Below are 17,639 nucleotides of genomic sequence, written 5' to 3' on the forward strand. Positions count from 1 at the left end.
TTTTGAGTACCAGGGACTGTGGTAAACAGCAGACATTTTAAAAAACATAAACTGAAGGAGCCTGAAATCTGATGGGAGGCAGACATAGTCATCCACCCATAAAAACATAAATGATGGGGCACCTGGGTGGCTCAGTGGGTTAAGCCTCTGCCTTTGGCTCAGGACATGATCCCAGGGTCCTAGGATCGAGCCCTGCATGAGGCTCTCTACTCCTCGGGGAGCCTGCTTCCTCCTCTACCTCTGCCTGCCTCTGCCTACTTGTGATCTCTCTCTCTCTGTCAAATAAATAAATAAAATCTTTAAATTTAAACACACACACACACACACACACACACACACACACACACACAAAACATTGTAAGGACCTATTTAGCCAGAGCGCTTCCATCCCGGTTAAACAGTAACTTTGTTGTTCACAACTTAAACTGTCCCTGCCCCCTTCCCCCAGGGGACTTATTTAAAAACAAGTCCCAGAAACCAGTCCCAGGTAACAAAGCCCAAATACAAGGGTGGGTCAGACCAGGTGGAGACATCCGATCAATGGGAGGGCGCATACTGTCTCCCTAGCTACCAAGGAGTATGGGCCCCGCCCTTTGGGCACCTTTTGGGCGTCAGTTCTGACCAAGATGATAGGCTGGTTCTAATATCTACTAGGGTAAATTGTAATTCAATTGGTCACTTAAGTGTGACCTAACATGACTGTGCAGCTTTCTCTCTGTGTTACAATTTCATTGGCCACCTGTGCGTGGCCAGGCCCAACCACATGGCCTTTGCCCTTAAAAGCTAGTCTGTGGGGACGCCTGGATGGCTCAGTTGGTTGGGCAGCTGCCTTCGGCTCAGGTCATGATCCCAGCGTCCTGGGATGGAGTCCCACATCGGGCTCCTTGCTCCGCAGGGAGACTGCTTCTCCCTCTGACTCTGCCTGCCACTCTCTCTGCCTGTGCTTGTGTGCTCTCTCTCTCTGTCTCTCTGACAAATAAATAAAATCTTTAAAAAAAAAAAAAAAAAGCTAGTCTGTGAAGCAGAGAGAGGTTGCCGTCTCTGTAAGAGGCGCAGCCTCGAATGTTCGGTTTGATTCTTGATGCTTGGCGCGAAATAAAGCTTTGCTTGACCTTTGCTTTGTATCAGTCTTGCTCCTTTAATCACGGACCAATTATTGGGACACCTAACAAACATAAATGATATAACAGAGACATGGACAGAGAGCTGTGGGGACCAGGACCAGGACGGCGCTACCCATTCCTGGAAAGCCAGGCTATAGCCTCCTGGTTCACTGGATTGTTATTTTTATAAAAATCTAATTTTAGATTTAATGCAAACTTCAAGAACTTAGGTAAAAAGTGCTCCGGCTCCAGAGCTGAGGAAAGGGCTGAACTAGCCAACAATCTTTGGGTACATGGCCTGGAGGTGGGAGGTCCAGAGGCCATGCTGGGTTGGGGTGGGGTGTCACTGCCTTCAGCCAGCCTAAATTCTCTGTGAGGGGCAACTGCAAGTTTCCATACAATACTCTTTATTTTTATTCAATTTGGATTTTAGAATACAAAGTGGCATTTGAACGTCAGGAGTTTAATGTTTTACAATTTAGGAAAAAAACCAGAAGGAAGGAAGCCAGGTGGTGCCCTCAAGCTGCCAGGGTGTCTAATCTCTTCACTGAAGCAAAAGGCAAAAGTTGTGACTGCTCAAATACAGAATTTTAAGTCACAAAAGCTTATGCACATTGACACTGGGCAACGCCATTGTCCCGTGACGAGCTCTACGGAGCCGGAGCCGGCAAGTTTAAGAACCACTTTAGTAAGCCCTGTCCTGCCCCTGGAGCCTTAACAACCAGACCAAGGTGGAGACCAAAGGTTTTCCCTCCTTTCCAAGGGACTGACCTGCGTGCACCAGGACCCCCATCTGGTAACAGGGCTGGAAGTCAGCCAGGCCCAACTTCAGCTTGGAAAACCTATTCTTTAGGACATAAACCACTGTTTTCCCCAAGGGATTCAGAACCCTGAGCAAGAGGAGAAAGTGAAGGCCGCTGGCCCGATGTTGGGTTGCCCTGGTTCAAGGCCACATGTTATCCAGCACACAGGAGACGTGGAGACAGGAAAAGGTTTAGTGAGGCTACGGCAAGGCTTGGCCCGATGTGCCGGCTCGAAGACCACAGAGGCCAGCGGCAGTGGGTAAAGCTGTTCAGTTTTCTCGGCACTGTAGCCTGAGACATGCTGCTTTGCCCCACAGAGCATCTGGAAAGAAGATGTAGGAGAGTGACCACAGCAGGCAGTAAAAGGCAGTGAGGGAGAACGGAGACAAAAGCAGCATGATGATACCTGGAAGAAGAAAAGGCAAACGCTCCGTTTTTATGAAGCTCTCTTTCATGTATTTTCCAACCTCGTCTCTCCCCTCCCCATCCTCTCACCCGTTGGTCTGTACTCGTGGGGTTGAAGAGACAAAAACCAATGAGACACGAGCCTGCCTTTGAGAGGTATTGTGTGTTTGTAACGAGATGACTACGACCGATCGCAAGCTCAGGTTCCATTTCGTCAAATTCACACCAGAAATCAGTCTTAGCAGAGAATACATTTGAGTCGCCCAGTCCCCTTGTTAGAAATATATATACAATTGTGTCAAGTTTAGCACGTGACAATGGCCAACACGATGTTACCCCCAGGCAGAAGAGTGCAGCAGACCGAAGACAGCTCTCCCTAGAATGGCCTGCTCCTGCTTTTACCCAGTTAGTCCTTGGCTGGAGTCTAGGAACACGGTTAGTAAACAGTTCTCTATACCAATATAGAACTTTCCCTAGTGGTCAAGAGTGGCTCACTGTGCTTAGACGGTCCTGAGATGGATTTCCTTCAGTGCAAATCAGAATTTTGGTACTGCTAGGCCAAGAGTGCCAATGTGGCCAGCCCCCATGAAAACCTTGGGTACTGAGTCTCCACAGAGCTTCCAGGTAGACAAGAGTTCATGAGTGTTTTTTTGTGCTGGTAACTAGCTTCACAGGGAGGGTACTGGGGGGCTTGTACATTGTTCCCTCCAGATTTTGCCCCTTTCACCTTCCCTTTTTTTTTAAGATTTTATTTATTTATTTGACAGAGAGAGATCTTAAGTAGGCAGAGAGGCAGGCAGAGAGAGAGAGAGAGAGGAGGAAGCAAGCTCCCTGCTGAGCAGAGAGCCTGATGTGGGACTTGATCCCAAGACCCTGAGATCATGACCTGAGCTGAAGGCAGAGGGTTAACCCACTGAGCCACCCAGGCACCCTCACCTTCCCTTTGCTACTCTTATTTTGTGTCCTCTTGCTGTGACAAATCTTAGCCATGAGTACAACTATATGCATCCTATGAGTCCTTAGAGATTCAGTGAATCTGGGGGTGGTCTTGGGGGACCCCCAAGACATTTGAATCTCATATTCACCACTGAAAGGCAAAAGGGCACCAACACTTGTGGGATATCTTCTCAGCACTAGACATTCTGCTAGGTATGTGACAAAGATTGTTCCACTTACATTTCAAAATAAACCTGTGATTCGGAATAAGTCTGTTTTTCAGATGAGGAGACTGAGGGAATGTGACCTTCAGAAGGTCTTGATTCAAACCCATGTCTACTTTGTACAAAGTAGACACTCAGCCTCAGAGAGCTCAAAAAGAGGGTGGGAGAGTACGGGGTATGTCCATGGGGATCACCACCACGCATTCCTCAAGAGAAATCAGAACATCTGATTGGACAGAAGACCACTTCTAAGGGCGAGAAGCCATAACGGAGACGGATCGGAACTTTGGGATATTTAATATTTAAGGATAGTCATTGATCTGTTGAGGCAATGAGACAATATTTTAGTTGTCCTGGAAAATATGTGACATAAGGCCTCAGCAGTCACAGGCCAACTTCTCAGAAGCTCTGTGGAGGAGATGGAACCTCAAACTAGAAAGGAGATTGGTGGGGCGCCCTGTTGGCTCTGTGGGTGGAGCATGCAAGTTGAACTTGGGGTTATGAGTTTGAGCCCCACAGTGGATGAAGAGATTACTTAAAAATAAAATCTTTAAAAGGATAAAATAGGAGCATCTGGGTGGCTCAGTCAGTTAAGGGTGCAACTGTTGATTTTGGCTCAAGTCATGATCTCAGGGTTGCGAGACCAAGCCTTGCACTGGGCTCTACATGGAGCCTGGTTAAGACTCTCTCTCCCTCCCTAGGCCACTCTCCCACGCTCGCTCTCTCTCGCTCTCTCTCTCTCTCTCAAAAATTTAATCAATCAATCAATCAATAAAAAGGTGACTGTCTGCACTCCAGGTAAGAGGAATATCAAAGTGGCCATTTTGAAATCTATCTGGTAGAGCTCTGGTATTAAACAGTGTCAAAATCTGTGAGGCACAGTTTCCTCCTTTACTCACACAGTCAAGACAATCCAAGGAAGGCTGAGGCTAAGTGTATGGTTTATTTTGAGGAGAGGGGATCCAGTGGTATCTACAGGAGCAAAGAACATTGTGGGAAACACTGCTTTGCTACGTGATAGGAGGGCAGGTGGAGAGAAGAAGGGGCTAGAAGCTTCTACTTACAGGACACATCTGTGCCAGAGGATGGGTATACATTTTCTCCTTTGATCTCAAGAATCCTGAGGTAGGGATTAATGGCTTCATTTTATATATGAAGAAAAGTGAGCTCAAAACAAAGAGGTAATTAGCCCAAGTTCATGCAATTAATATGGGCTGGTGGGGGTGCCTGGATGGCTCAGTCAGTTAAACATCTGACTTCAGTTCAGGTCATGATCTCAGGGTCCTGGGATCTAGCCTGGAATCAGGCTCCCTGCTCAGTGGGGAGTCTGCTTCTCCCTCTCCCTCTGCTGCTCCCTCCGCCCCCCCCCCCACCTGTGCTCACTCTCTCTCTCTCAAATAAATAAGTAAATAATCTTTTAAAAATGTGTTGGTGTTGGAACTTGAACTCAGGCCTGTTTAACTGCAGACCCAGATGTTTCTCCATCCTGTTCTGCCTCTACTAGCTGGGCCACAGGGGGGCCCAGAGCCTAGAACGTGGGCAGGGCCATCAGCGCTGATGCTACAGAGAAAGGATGTGAACCTGAAGGGGAGGGTCAGGATGGAACCTAGGACCCTATGAACCAGACTGAACCCCCAGGGAATAAAGGAAGAAACTGGGCATCCCCTGGATGTTTGTCTTATTCCCACAAGCACATCTACAAAGAAGAAACACTGGCATTCCTTGAAGGTCCTTGAAGGAAGCCCTAAATTGGGGAGAACTCTAGGGAGACATCTGCCAGAGCCCCCGTGTGGCCGGGACCTCAGGGCTCTGTTCCCAACATGGATCTCAAATCCCTTCACTGCTCTGTCACCGCCACCTCTCAGGCGACAGCAGGTGCGTTTTCCTCCTTCAGTTCTCAGTCTCCTGCCAGCTAGTCAAAGTGGCTCCTTAAAACTGCCGCTCAGAAATCCCTTCAGAGACTTCCCATTTGCTGTTAGGATCAGTTCCCAAAACCTGCCCACCTCGTGGCCTCAGCTTCTGTCCCTAGCGCCTCTCAGCATGTCCCAGTCACACGGCAGCAAGAATGATTCCAGCACCTTCTAGACTAGGGCCTTCACAAAATACATTTTTCTCTTCTGAACTACCCCCTCACCCACCTAGCCAGTCTTCTTGCAGGTTTCACTTCTTTTCTTTTTTTCCCCCCAGTTCCATTGAGATGTCATGGACATATGACACCATATTAGTCCAAAGCATACAACATGAGGATTTGGTATCTGTGTGTGACACGATCAGTTCAGAAAGTCTACCACACTGAGTTACACATTTTCCTTTCTTGTGATGAGAACTTTTAAGCTCTCCTCTCTTAGCTACTTTCAACTATACGACATGGTGTCATTAACTGTGGTCACCTTGCTATCCCTTATGTCCCCAGGACTAACTTATAACTGGAAGTTTGTACCTTTTCACCACTTCCACCCATTTAAAGGAGGTTTCCATTTAAATGTCAGCTCCTGAAGCATCCTTTCCCCCTTCAGGTCGTTTCCATCTAACTAGGTCCCTCTCCAACACCCCGTCAGAGTGCCCGGTGCTTCCACAACACGTCAAAACTATACGTTTCTAGTTATTTCTGCCATTACGTGGTTGGGGTCTGTCTCCCTGATCAGATTGTAAAGCTAGAGGAGGGAAGGGTTTGTCTAGTTTACAGATTTGGTTCCCAGCACCTGGTAAGGCAGGTGCTCCCGAATGAACTTGATAACGTTCAACAAATGCTCCGTGAGCATCTACCCCATAGTTGGCCCAATCCTGGGTCCAGGAAGCCTAAACAAGAGAGAGTTCTCTATCCGGGGGCAGGTGTAGTGTGTTCAAATAGTAAACCGGTAAATGCACTTAGGATGACGATAAACCTGTTGGAGGAGGAGAGAGCAGGGTCCGGGAGCTCGGAGCAGCAGGGCCAATAAACAGCCAGTGGTGACATGTGAGAGCAGTCCTCCTCACTCACCTCCCAGATACACCATTTTTTTCCAGTTCTCTGACTCCAGGATTTCATCATGTGGATAGTAGCTCTGGTCCATCATGAACAGAATCATAAGTGAGGCCATGCAAGAGAGAATGAACGTGTTGCCTTTGGTCAGAAGGGAGGTGGAGGCCAAGACACAGGAAGCATAGCGGCAGGGGAGACCCTTGTAGGTGAGCTGAGCGCCTGCTGGAGAAAGAAGAAGGGGACATGGGTGGCTTCCCGCTGCTCTAAAGCAATCAAAACCAAAGCCAGCCCCTCTCGTTAGGTCCTCCCTGCCCCACGCCCCAAATCCTCTTCCTTGCAGGGCAGGGGGAGGCTGTTAAGCATTTAGTTATTCACAGAGATGAGGGGCGGGCTCTGTCCTGGATCCCCCACGGTTCCGTAGAAGGGTCTCCTGAAATTGTCTGGTCTGCACCTACCCTCCCTTGCATTGTGACCTTGGGCAAGGCAACTGCCTGTGGCAGAGCTCCATTTTCCCCATCTGTTGTGGAAAACTGGAGGACGACCTCTAGTTCCGGATTCTGGGAATCTCTGTGCACCACCCGAAGGGCACACAGTGAGAAAAAGGTACAGCTGGTCGGAGAACCACAGGCCTTTGCCCCCCACCAGGGCTCTGCCATGGCAGCCTGAAGCCTTCAGCGGGCCTGGGGCACAGGTGAAGGAAGGAAGAGGGACTCCACAAAGCAGGGGGAGGAGTCAGTTACGCACCCCCCACCCCCCGGCTTCTGGTTCCCGACGCTCAGCTAAAAGCTGGGGTTCACTCACCAGTTGAATAGAAACACAGGCGGAAGGTAGCAGCTAACACATAGATGATGCCCAGGAACCCGCTGAGAGGCCCGTCCACGCCGAGGAGCATGGCTGAGGCCAGGCCAAAGGTGGTGTAGACCGCCAAGTCATTCAGCTCCACTCCTGCTCCAGAAGGCCAAGGTTAGAACTTATACTCATTTGTCTCGCACCTTAGTCCACTCTGGTGGGCTCCCCCTGGCTCTGCCTCATGCTGACCATGTGGCCTTGGACAACTCTTCCCCTCTCAGGTCTTACTTTCCCACCCTTCAGCATCCAGCACTGGACTATAACAGGATGCAAACTGACAAGCTATGGAACCATTTTGCGAGCACAATCTTCCATGAAAACATTTTCTTGTATTTGGAACCAGCGGCTCTGCTGGGGGGATTGTTCATTTCCCCACTCCTGACTACCACTGCAGCCACCCGATCCCTGGATCTGTCCCAACTGGGGGCAGGGCAGAGAAGGAAACGGCAAGGCCAGGGCAAGGATGGCTGAAGCTAACAAGTGAGCCAGCAGAGGGTTAGCTCTAGACTGTGGGGCTCCCGGACGGCTCTAGGGCTGCTTCTGCCATCCTTGGAGGGCTGGGAACAGGACTGGTGAATGATGGGAGGCTGGCTGGATGTGAGATGGGGGAGGAGTGACCTGAGGTGGGGGCTCCTGGGGTCAGGGATCAGGGGTCTGAAGCCTGGACTCACCTGACTTGGAGCAGAGGCTGAGGTGTCTGGTTATCACCCCGACTGCCATGTCTAACAGGAAGCTGATCAGAAGCATCCAGGAGGCACAGTGACATCTCCTAGAGTGTATGACAGCAGGTCCAAATAGGACGGCTCTTTCATGGTCTCCACTCGCCAGCCCCTCCCTGTCCCCCCAGTACACCAACACACTCCTTACACTTGCACATAGGCACACATCCCTGCCCTGCATGTTCCCCCTCTCCTCTGCCATACTCTCAAGCCACCATCTGAAAGGGGTGCTTGGAGCCCCCTAGATAATCATTAAGGTCCCTTCCAGCTCTAAGTCCCAGGCGAAGGTCCCGGGGTCCTATGTTTTAGCCCAGCCTTTGCAACCATCTCACTGTGGATTCTCAGATAAATCATTCCCTACATCTCTAGGTCTCTCTTCCTCCATCTGTAAAATGAGGGGTTTGTGCCAAATGACTTAATAGATATAGATTAATAAATATATGCCTATTTAGATGATCTATTTCTCCTAGTGCAAGTTTTGGTAATTTATGACTTAAGGAATTGGTCCATTTCATTTAGGTTATCAAATTTATAGAGTTGTTCATGATTCCACTATTATAATTTTAATGTCTGTGGGATCAGTAGTGATGACTCCTCTTTCATTTCTGATATTGGTATTTTGTGTCTTCTCTTCTTTTCTTTATTTTTCCTGGTTAGCCTGCTTAGAGGCTTGTCAATTTTATTGATCTTTCCAAAGAATCAGCTTTTGGTTTCACTGATTATCTCTTTGGATTTTTTTTTTTCAATTTCATTGATGGCTGCTCTTGTTTTTATTGTTTCTTCTCTTCTACTTACTTTGGATTTAATTTGCATTCTCCCCTCTAGTTTGCTGAGTTGGAAACCTTACATTATTGACTTTCCATCTCCCTTTTTTTCAGTTCTTCTAGACTTATTTTTTTAAGAGAAGTTTTTAGGTTTAGAACAAAATTGAAAGGAAGCTACAGAAATTTCCCATATACCTCCTGCTCCCACACATGAATAGCCTCTCACAATAGCAATACCACTCACCAGATGGTACATTTAGATTCTTGGTACATACCAAGGATGAACCTCCACTGACACATCATAATCACCCAAAGTCTGTAGATTACCTTAGGGTTCACTCTTGGTGTTGTACATTCTATAGTTTTGGACTAATGTGTAATGACATGTATCCATCATTATAGTATCACACTGAGCATTTCCACTGTCCTAAAAATCCTCTAGGCTCTACCTGTTCATTTTCCCCATTCACCCCTGTCAACTACCAATCTTTTTATTATCTTCAGAGTTTTGCCTTTCCAAGTATCATATCATATTATTGTAATCATACAGTAAGTAGCATTTTCAGATTAGCTTCTTTCACTTAGTAATATGTGCTAAAGATTCCTCCATGTCTTCCCATGGCTTGAGAGTTCATTTTTTTTTTTAGCACTAAGTAACACTTTTTGGAAATACCACAGTTTATTCATCTGTTCACTTACTAGAAGAGATCATGGTTGCCCGAAAGTTTTGGCAATTATACATAAAACATCATAAACATCCAACTGCAGATTTTCATGCGGACATAGCTTTTAACTCATTTGGATAAATACCAAACAGTGTGATTGCTGGATCATATGATAAGAGTATGTTTAGTTTTGTAATAAACTGCCAAATTGTCTTCCAAAGTGGCTGCACCATGTCGTACTCCCATTGTCGCTCCACATCCTCGCCAGCCTTTGGTGTTATCAGTGTTCTGGACAATTGGATTGGCTAATGAGTGTAGAGTGGTATCCCATCGCTATTTTAATTTGCATCTCCCTGATAACATATGGTGGAGAGCATCTTTTCGCATGCTTACTTGCCATCTGTAGATCTTCTTTGGTGAGGTGTCTGTTAAGGTCATTGGTCCATTTTTTAATTGTTTATTTTTTTACTGATGAGTTTTTAAGTTTTGTCTATTTTAGATTATAGTCCTTTATCAGATGTACCTTTTGAAAATAATTTCTCCCAACTTGCGTTGTCTTTCAAGTCTCCTGACATTGTCTTTTACAGAGCAGTTTTCTTTTCCAGTATATGCATTTGATGCTATACATTTCCCTCTAACTAATGCTTTTTCTGCATCTCACAAAGTTTGATAAGTTGTCCTTTCATTTTCTTTTGGTTCGAAACACATTTCTTCTTTAAGCCATGTATTATTTAAAATTGTGTTCTTTAACCTCCACATATTTGGGGATTTTCTAGTTATCTTTCTGTTACTGATTTCTACTTTAATTCTATGTGGTCTAAGGGCACACTTTGTATGATTTCTATTCTTTTAAATTTAAGCTCAGTCTTATAGCCTGAATGTGTGAAGAGAAGAATGTGTATTCTGCTGTTCCTGGATAAAATATTCTATAAACATCAATTAGATCCAGTTGATTGATGGTGCAGTTCAGTTCAACTATCTCCTTCCTGATTTTCTGCCAACCGAATCTGTCAATTTCTCAGAGGGGTGTTGAAATATCTAACGATGATAATGGATTTGTCAAGTTCTCCTTGCGGTTCTATCCATTTTCGGCTCACATATTTTGATGCTCTAAACTATTTCCAAGATCTCTTGCAGACCCTACATTCAAGGATTCCGTGCTACAGTCCAGCACATGCTCCCAGACCGCTCTGAAAGCAGCCACCGCAGTCTCAGGCAAGGCTGACCTAGACTGCCATTCCTGAGTCTACACCCTGATTGCAGTGCTCAGATTGTCAAGCAGAAGCAGAGAGCCTGACCCCAGACTTCAGCAGTCTCTAAACAACCTCAGGACTACCTTCCTTTAGATCCATACCTATGTGTCTATAGGAAGCTGGGTTTACCAACCTGCCATAAAAACTACACTTCCTGGCTCAGTCATTTAAATGTCTGCCTTTGGTTCAAGTCATGATCCCGGGATCCTGGGATCGAGTCCCGCAACGGGCTCCTTGCTCAGCGGGGAGCCTGCTTCTCCCTCTACCTGTGGCTCCCCCTACTTGGGCTCTCTCTAGCAAATAAATAAATAAAATATTTAAAAATATATACTTCCAGAAGATTAGATAGAAGAAGATAGAAATTTTCTCTTGCAGGTATGATCTACTTTATAAGACTCCACAAATCCAGACTTAGAGAATCATAACATTTTCAAACTGGAAGGGAACTCAAACATCATCAGGTAAGATCATCCTATTTTATGGATGAGAAATGGATCCAGAGAATTCATGCGCTGATGGTTACAGAGAAGCAAATAATTAGGAGGCAGAAATCTGCATTATAAAAGATTTCTCTTTAAAGAACTGATTTGCCAAGTCATTGAAATATGATTCAATTTACAGAAATAGAATTTCCCTATAAAATATAATTTGCTTTGCTTTGTAGAGGCCCATATACATGTCTCAGATATTCCACGATAGTGCTAATTGTAAATATTCCCCACATCATAGGTTCAAATTTAAGAATCAAAAATTTCAAATGGTAGCTTGCCTACCCGAGAATTATATAAGGGCCACCAGAACAGAACCTCTGATTTTTCTCGCAAAAACCATTCTAGACTGCCATAGCCCAAAAGCATTACAGAGATCACAGTGCACGCTCCTTGTTTTAGCAATGGGGAAACCAAGGCTCAGGATGTGACCTCGCCAAAGTCACATATCAGGATGGCGGTAGAACTGAGGCTAGGATCTTGACCCCATGACTCCCAACCCACTCCACTTTCTCCTGCCCCTGGTTGATTCTGTGCCTCAGTGCCTGGCTCCCTAGGCTCCCCACTCCTTCCCTCATGCCGTTGGCTCTAGCTCTTGACTAGGAGCCCGCTGGGCCCCAGACCTACTTGCAGAAGCTGCAGAAGATGGAGAAGAGCCCCAGGATCAGGTTGGCCAGAGACAAGGCGTTGGTGACATCCTTCCAGGAAAATTCATTCATCTGGAGACAGCTCTGGTCGTTGGTCAGGAAGAAACTGGTGCACGGATCTGGGGCTCAGGGGAGATGGGTAAAGGGTTCCCAAGGTCAAAGAGTCCCAAAAGAGGCTCCCAGAGACCAGGCAGTTCCTGTTCACCGGACCTCATCCCCGAACCGCACCCTCCCAACACTGTTTCACTGACCGTAGTGAGAGAGACAGGAGGCAGATGGCGGAGACCAGGAGGTAAAGACAAAGCTGCTGAGGACGAGTGTCTCGGGAAAGGGCAACGGCCAAGCAAGTGAGCCCGCAGACCAGTTTCCACGCCCTCTGTCTGTACCCCTTGCCTATAGTGCAGACCTCCCTCCAGCCCATGTGGTGAATCCTATTCTATTCTTTTTGAATAAAAAAGAACACTGGGGAAAGGTAACCCTCTCACCCCCCAGGAGTAGCCCAGGGGAAGAGGGTCCCTGAGGGGTAGAAAGCCCAGAAGAGATAGCTATGGAGTCAGACTCCTTTGTCCCACCAGCCGCGCTCGCTCCCTCAGACAGAGCTGCTATTGGGGTGCCCCAAGGTCCTGTTCTGACAGGCCTCAACCAGAACAAGCAGGCCCAGCTCCCGCAGAGGAAGAGGTGAGAAACAAGAAATGAACGTGGACAGCATAGAACATGGACACCACACAACGTGGACAGCACAGTGGATAGTTCACAGGCCCCTTCCACTGTGTTCTCTCTCCTGATCCTGACGACCTCAGAAGATGGTGTTGTCATGATTTTATGGATGAGAAAACTGAGGTTCAGAGAACTGAGACATTGGCTCAAAGTCATGTGCTAGGTGCGTAGAAGGTAATCCTGCCACTGGGTTCTCAGTCTGGTGCTTCCTCGGCTCAGGGCACAGCTCTGAGCAGGAGGAGCTTTGTGGGGTAGGAGACCAAGGAGGAGCTGGGTTGGCCAGCCCTGGAGAGCAGCATCAGCCTCCCCCTGTGGGAGCAGCCTGGCCCAGGGCTTCTCACACCTCCCAGCCCCTCAGGGCGGTGGGGAATCAGCTGGGCCTGCCGATTCTCACAGCCTGGCTGGCTCCACTCTTCCTCTAAGACCAAACATGCACTCCGTACACACAGACTCCTTGTGACCCGAAGTCTCTTTGGGAGAAAGAGCCTCAGGGCTCTCTGGAACAGAGAGGCCCTGCTGGTTGCTGCCAGCACACTACCCACAAAGGGTAATCCTGCCCCCCGAGGAAAATATACAAGTTCCAAGGTGTTTTCAGGACCTTTTCCTCATTTAATCGTCAGTCATTTGAGAGGGGAGGAAATAGATCCTCTGCCTCCGCTCAGCCCGTGTCTAGCCGTGGGCCCTTCTGGTCTGGGCAAGAGTTAAGACAGAGTAGGGTCCTTTCCCATAAACCCAGTCACCGAGATGTTAGAGGCTGGGAGGTGCTGGGTTTGGAGTTTAGAACTGGGAGTTTATCAGGGCAGTCTAGTGGGGCTCACTGCTCCCCCAGGCCATTTACCAAGGCCCTCAGGACTCCTGAGACCCTTTCACGTCAGGGCCCCTCCAAATGTAAGACAGGAAGAATGCTGCCTGAGAAATCAGGGAGGGGAGGGAGGGGAAGGAGCCAAGGGCTGGCTGTGAACTCCCTCCCCAGGAAACGCCTCCTCCCAGGCTCTCCTGGGCCTCAGGGCTGACCCCCACAAGACAAAACACCTCAGCGCCCTGCCCAGCCCACTCCTGCCTGGAGAGCAGCAAGCCAGCCTCTCTGCCCCTCAGAGGCAGTCAGCACATACCTGGGGCACTTCTGCCAATTACCAGACACACCTCAACTGCACTACTTTGGTTACTTTTCAAAATTTATGGTCAATTATCTACTATATTATCCCTTTCATCCAAAGGAAGCACTTTCACATTCATGGCTTCCATTGGCTTCGTGAGGTCGACCAGATGAGGGTTACTATCCCTACTAACAGGATAAGGCAAAGAAGACTCAGAGAGGAGAAGAACCTTGCTCAAAGTCACACCAGATGTGGCAAAACAGGATTTACAATGTCACCTTAATTGTTCTTTCCCTCCTACTCTGCACTCTGCTGTCTACCAACCAATAGAACAGAGCGTCATATTCCCTGTAAGCTCAGACCAAGCTAGGTCCTGGGGAAAATGTTCATGGCATGCCCATTCTACCCAGAGAAACAAGACTCATGCATGCATGTGGGGACTCCCAGACTGTTTGTCTTACAGGTGAGGAAACTGTTTTCAAGATAGTCAAGTGACTTGTCCCAGTGAATGATGGAGCCGGGATTTGAATCTGACCTCCTCCTTTCCAATTAAATGCCATTTTCAGCATACTGCACAGGTCCTGGGTATGAAAGAATGTGGACCTCAGAGTAAGGGCTCTAGAAAGCCAGAGAAAAAAGGAGCAATCCATTCATTCAGCAAACATTTGGTCATGAGGAAGATTCAGTGCCTGGTGCTTGGGACACAGAGGAGATTAAGACCTGGTCTCAAGTCCCAAGGAGCTACGGAAGGCAGAGGTATTCAACACCTGCACAGAGAAGGGGAAGTGGACAAGCTGCCAGGGGAGCACAGAGGAGGGGTCCAGCCTGACAGGGAGCTTAGAGAGGTCTTCTCGGATGAGAGGGTCCTAGCAGAGGCATTGCTGGAGTGTGGCCGCCAGGACTAGATCATGTCACTCCCCCGACTTTGTGCAAGCTGTCTGTGGCTCCCTGGACGCCCAGGATGGAGTCCATCTCTTTCCTTTGATGTATAAGCCCTTATGATAAGGTTGGCTCCATTGTCAGCCTCCTCTCTCGACTGTCCCTTGCTCTCCCTCTGCTCTCAGGGAAGCCTGAGCCCCTCCCCTCCCCGGAGCCAGGCGCCCCTCTACTCTGCGGCGTCTCTGTGTGCTCACCGTGTAACCCCAGGCACTCTGCATTGGCGCAGCCTATCCTGTCTTCCTCCTCTACTACAGGGGAAGCAACTGGAGCGCAGGCTGAAGTCCCCTGTGCCCAGCATGAGGCCTGACAATAGAAGTTGTTCGATGATTGTTAAGTTAGTAGAGGATGTTCCTCTAGTGCTCCCCCAACATCCTCTGGCTGCACCAGGTCACATCTCTCCCCTGCCAGAGTCTGTTCAGTCTATCCTCCAAGAAGCCTTCTCAGATGAACTCTCAACTATCCAGATCCTCAGCACACCCAGCATCTACCCAACGCTTACAATCTCCCATTTACTCATTTTTAAATATATGTGTTGATGCCTGCTCCGAGCCAGGACTGTGTCTGGGGACAGAGAGAACAGAACTCGGCTGCATCCTCAAGAGGCAAGGAGTCTGGTAAGGGAGGCAGATCCGTGTAGGGAAGTCAAGGCAGCGTGGCAAGGCTCCTGTGGGACAGGCGACGTCCCCTTGCTGCGGTGCGCCAGGGAAGACCAGCCTATGTCTGCTGTGGCAGCAGGGGAAACATCCAAGGACGAAGGGGGGCCCCCTCCTGGCAAAGCGAAGAAAGGTGCCAAAGCACAATGAGGAGGCTGGATTCGGGGGGGTGGGGGGTGGTGACTGGAGGTGCGGTGGGCAGGGAGGCCGCCGTTGGGGATATGCCCTTGTGACCCTGTATCGTCGCGGTGATGTTTGGCCAGGAGGTGTCTGGGTCAGATATGGCTGGGAGTGGAGAGGAGAACGGGAAGAAAAGGAAGCCAGTCCCGAGGGCAGCGAGGGCAGAAAAGCCAGCAGGAATGGCAGGCCGCGAAAACTGTGGGCAGCGGAGAAGGGAGAGGCGTATGCCCCCGAGGCCGTGCAGCTCCCGTGCCTGAACGCCAGGCGCAAAATGGAGTGCGCATGCGCTCGGCGGGGACACAGGGCGCAGCCCCTCCAGTTAGAGATGCGTGCACGCCCCGCCCCGCAGGCCGCCTCTCGCCACAGATAGCCACAACCCTCTCCCCGCCTGCAGTTCCGCGGGAGGGTCCCGGCCCCAACGGGCTACGGCGCCAGCCCTAACGCCACCCCGCACCAGAAGATGGAAGAGAGGGAGCCAGGCTGGCCTCCAGGACGGTGCCACACACACACACCAGCCCTCCTCCGGGGACCTGGTCGCAGGGAAGGGACGTGCGCTGCCTCCGATGCCTACCTGGGGACCAGACATCCCTGGAGGGGGGTGAGGGCAGCACTCTTAACCCGCTTCCTGTGCGGTGGAGCAGGCCAGCCGGGGCCTGGAGGAGCCGCACAGGTCCCAAGCCTCTTACCCTGGCTCTTAGCTCACAATCCCCGAGAGGCAGGGGAGGGGCAGGGGGCTCTAGTTGGCAGAAAGAGGGGCTTCAATTAGCAGAGGAGCCTAGGCCACCCTGTGGGCGCCTTAGGGAATGGAGGGATCAGAGGAGAGGACTGGTCTCTCTATGGTGGCCAGCAAGGGGAGGCTTGGGAGGTGAAAGCCCAGAGTGCAGGCAGGGCGTGTGGCAGGCGGGCTGGAAGGGCTTTGGGGAAGGTGGGCATCTGGCTGGGGTCCAGACTGTGAAGGGCCTCCAGGCAGGGCTTTGGTTGTCTGGTTCATGGCTCTTTGCACCTGTAAGAACTGCTTAGGCATATGGTAAGTCCCCCTTCCCACTCCAGTATTTGTCGGGTGGGTGAATGATAAGCCAAGTAATTTACACTTAGTCCTGAAAATAGTTGAAAGTAGGGAAGTGACATGGTCAGGATGGTTCAGAAAGATGACTCTAGCAGCTACTGTGGATGAAGGCTCTGTAAAACTACAAGAGAGTTGGAGCACCTGGGAGGCTCAGTGGGTTAAAGCCTCTGCCTTCGGCTGGGGTCATGATCCCAGAGTCCTGGGATCGAGCCCCGCATGGGGCTCTCTGCTCAGCGGGAGCCTGCCTCCTTCCCTCTCTCTGCCTGCTTGTGATCTCTGTCTGTCAAATAAATAAATAAATAATCTTTAAAACAACAACAACAAAAAAAACTACAGGAGAGTTGAGACAGCCCAGAGCAAGGACATACTGTGGGACCACATACTGTGGGACCACAACAGAAGGGAACGGGAGGAAGTAGCTGGACTAGGAGTGATTGTGAAAGCATCCCAAGGGTGTGGGAGAGAAATGAGAGGGAGAAGGTAAAAGCCTCTCTGAGGGGTCTCGGTTTGGCAGCTGGATGAATAGTGTGCTACAGGAAGAAGCTTGGGTAGGTTCCCAGACACACCTGCCCCACATCCTCCCACCTGCCCTAATGCCGGGTTAGCGCCGCAATGGCTTCCAGGACCCCACAGGAGACTATGCAAGAGAAGAGATGGAATTGGGTGGTCAAATGACACTTTGCTTCTCCTAGCAACCTGGAGGGGAAAGAGCATGCCCTGAGTGGCGACTAGCCACCTGCTCTGTGCTCAATGCTCTACAGACATCTTTATCATCTTCCTGGCCGTTCTCAAATGCTCTCGGCATTAGTTTTAGCATTCCTGTTCTCCAGAAGAGGAAATAGAGGATTTGTTGATTTTCATAAATGATGGAGCTAAGACCTGAACACAGTCCAACACTAAAGTCAGACCTAAGGTGTCCGAGAAAATAAAAGAGAAAACGAGGATGGAGGCATCAGAAACAAGAGGTCAGCTTCTTTCTACCCTCTGTGCTTACCTTAATTTGTCCACGCCACATGGACCATTAGTGGCAGACTAAAAATTACAGCATACGCATTCTAATGCTGGCTTTAACAATTAATCAAGTTCATATGGCCGCTCTAACACCACCGGATGTGTAAATCTGAACACGTTACTTTGCTTTCCTGAAACTATTTCTTCATCTGTAATAC

At 49.2% G+C, this 17,639-nt stretch overlaps 1 protein-coding gene across 2 annotated transcripts; it reads right to left on the reverse strand.

The window, feature by feature from the left end:
* Positions 1–1,010: 1,010 nt before the first annotated feature.
* Positions 1,011–16,698, reverse strand: TMEM269 (transmembrane protein 269). 2 transcript variants are annotated; one of them, XM_032361227.1, is made up of 7 exons: positions 15,976–16,698; positions 14,766–14,874; positions 11,799–11,937; positions 7,954–8,051; positions 7,235–7,378; positions 6,452–6,652; positions 1,011–2,312 (listed from the first exon to the last, which is right to left on the reverse strand). In XM_032361227.1, the coding sequence occupies exons 1-7, from the start codon at positions 15,988–15,990 to the stop codon at positions 2,176–2,178; spliced, it is 843 nt and encodes a 280-aa protein (XP_032217118.1). In that variant the 5' UTR covers positions 15,991–16,698; the 3' UTR covers positions 1,011–2,175. The 2 variants fall into 2 exon arrangements, with proteins under 2 accessions (XP_032217118.1, XP_032217117.1); XM_032361226.1 differs by having other exon boundaries at positions 6,452–6,655; positions 15,976–16,697.
* Positions 16,699–17,639: the final 941 nt, after the last annotated feature.

Source organism: Mustela erminea, chromosome 10 (assembly GCF_009829155.1).
Source record: "Mustela erminea isolate mMusErm1 chromosome 10, mMusErm1.Pri, whole genome shotgun sequence".
Classification (NCBI taxonomy): Eukaryota; Metazoa; Chordata; class Mammalia; order Carnivora; family Mustelidae; genus Mustela; species Mustela erminea.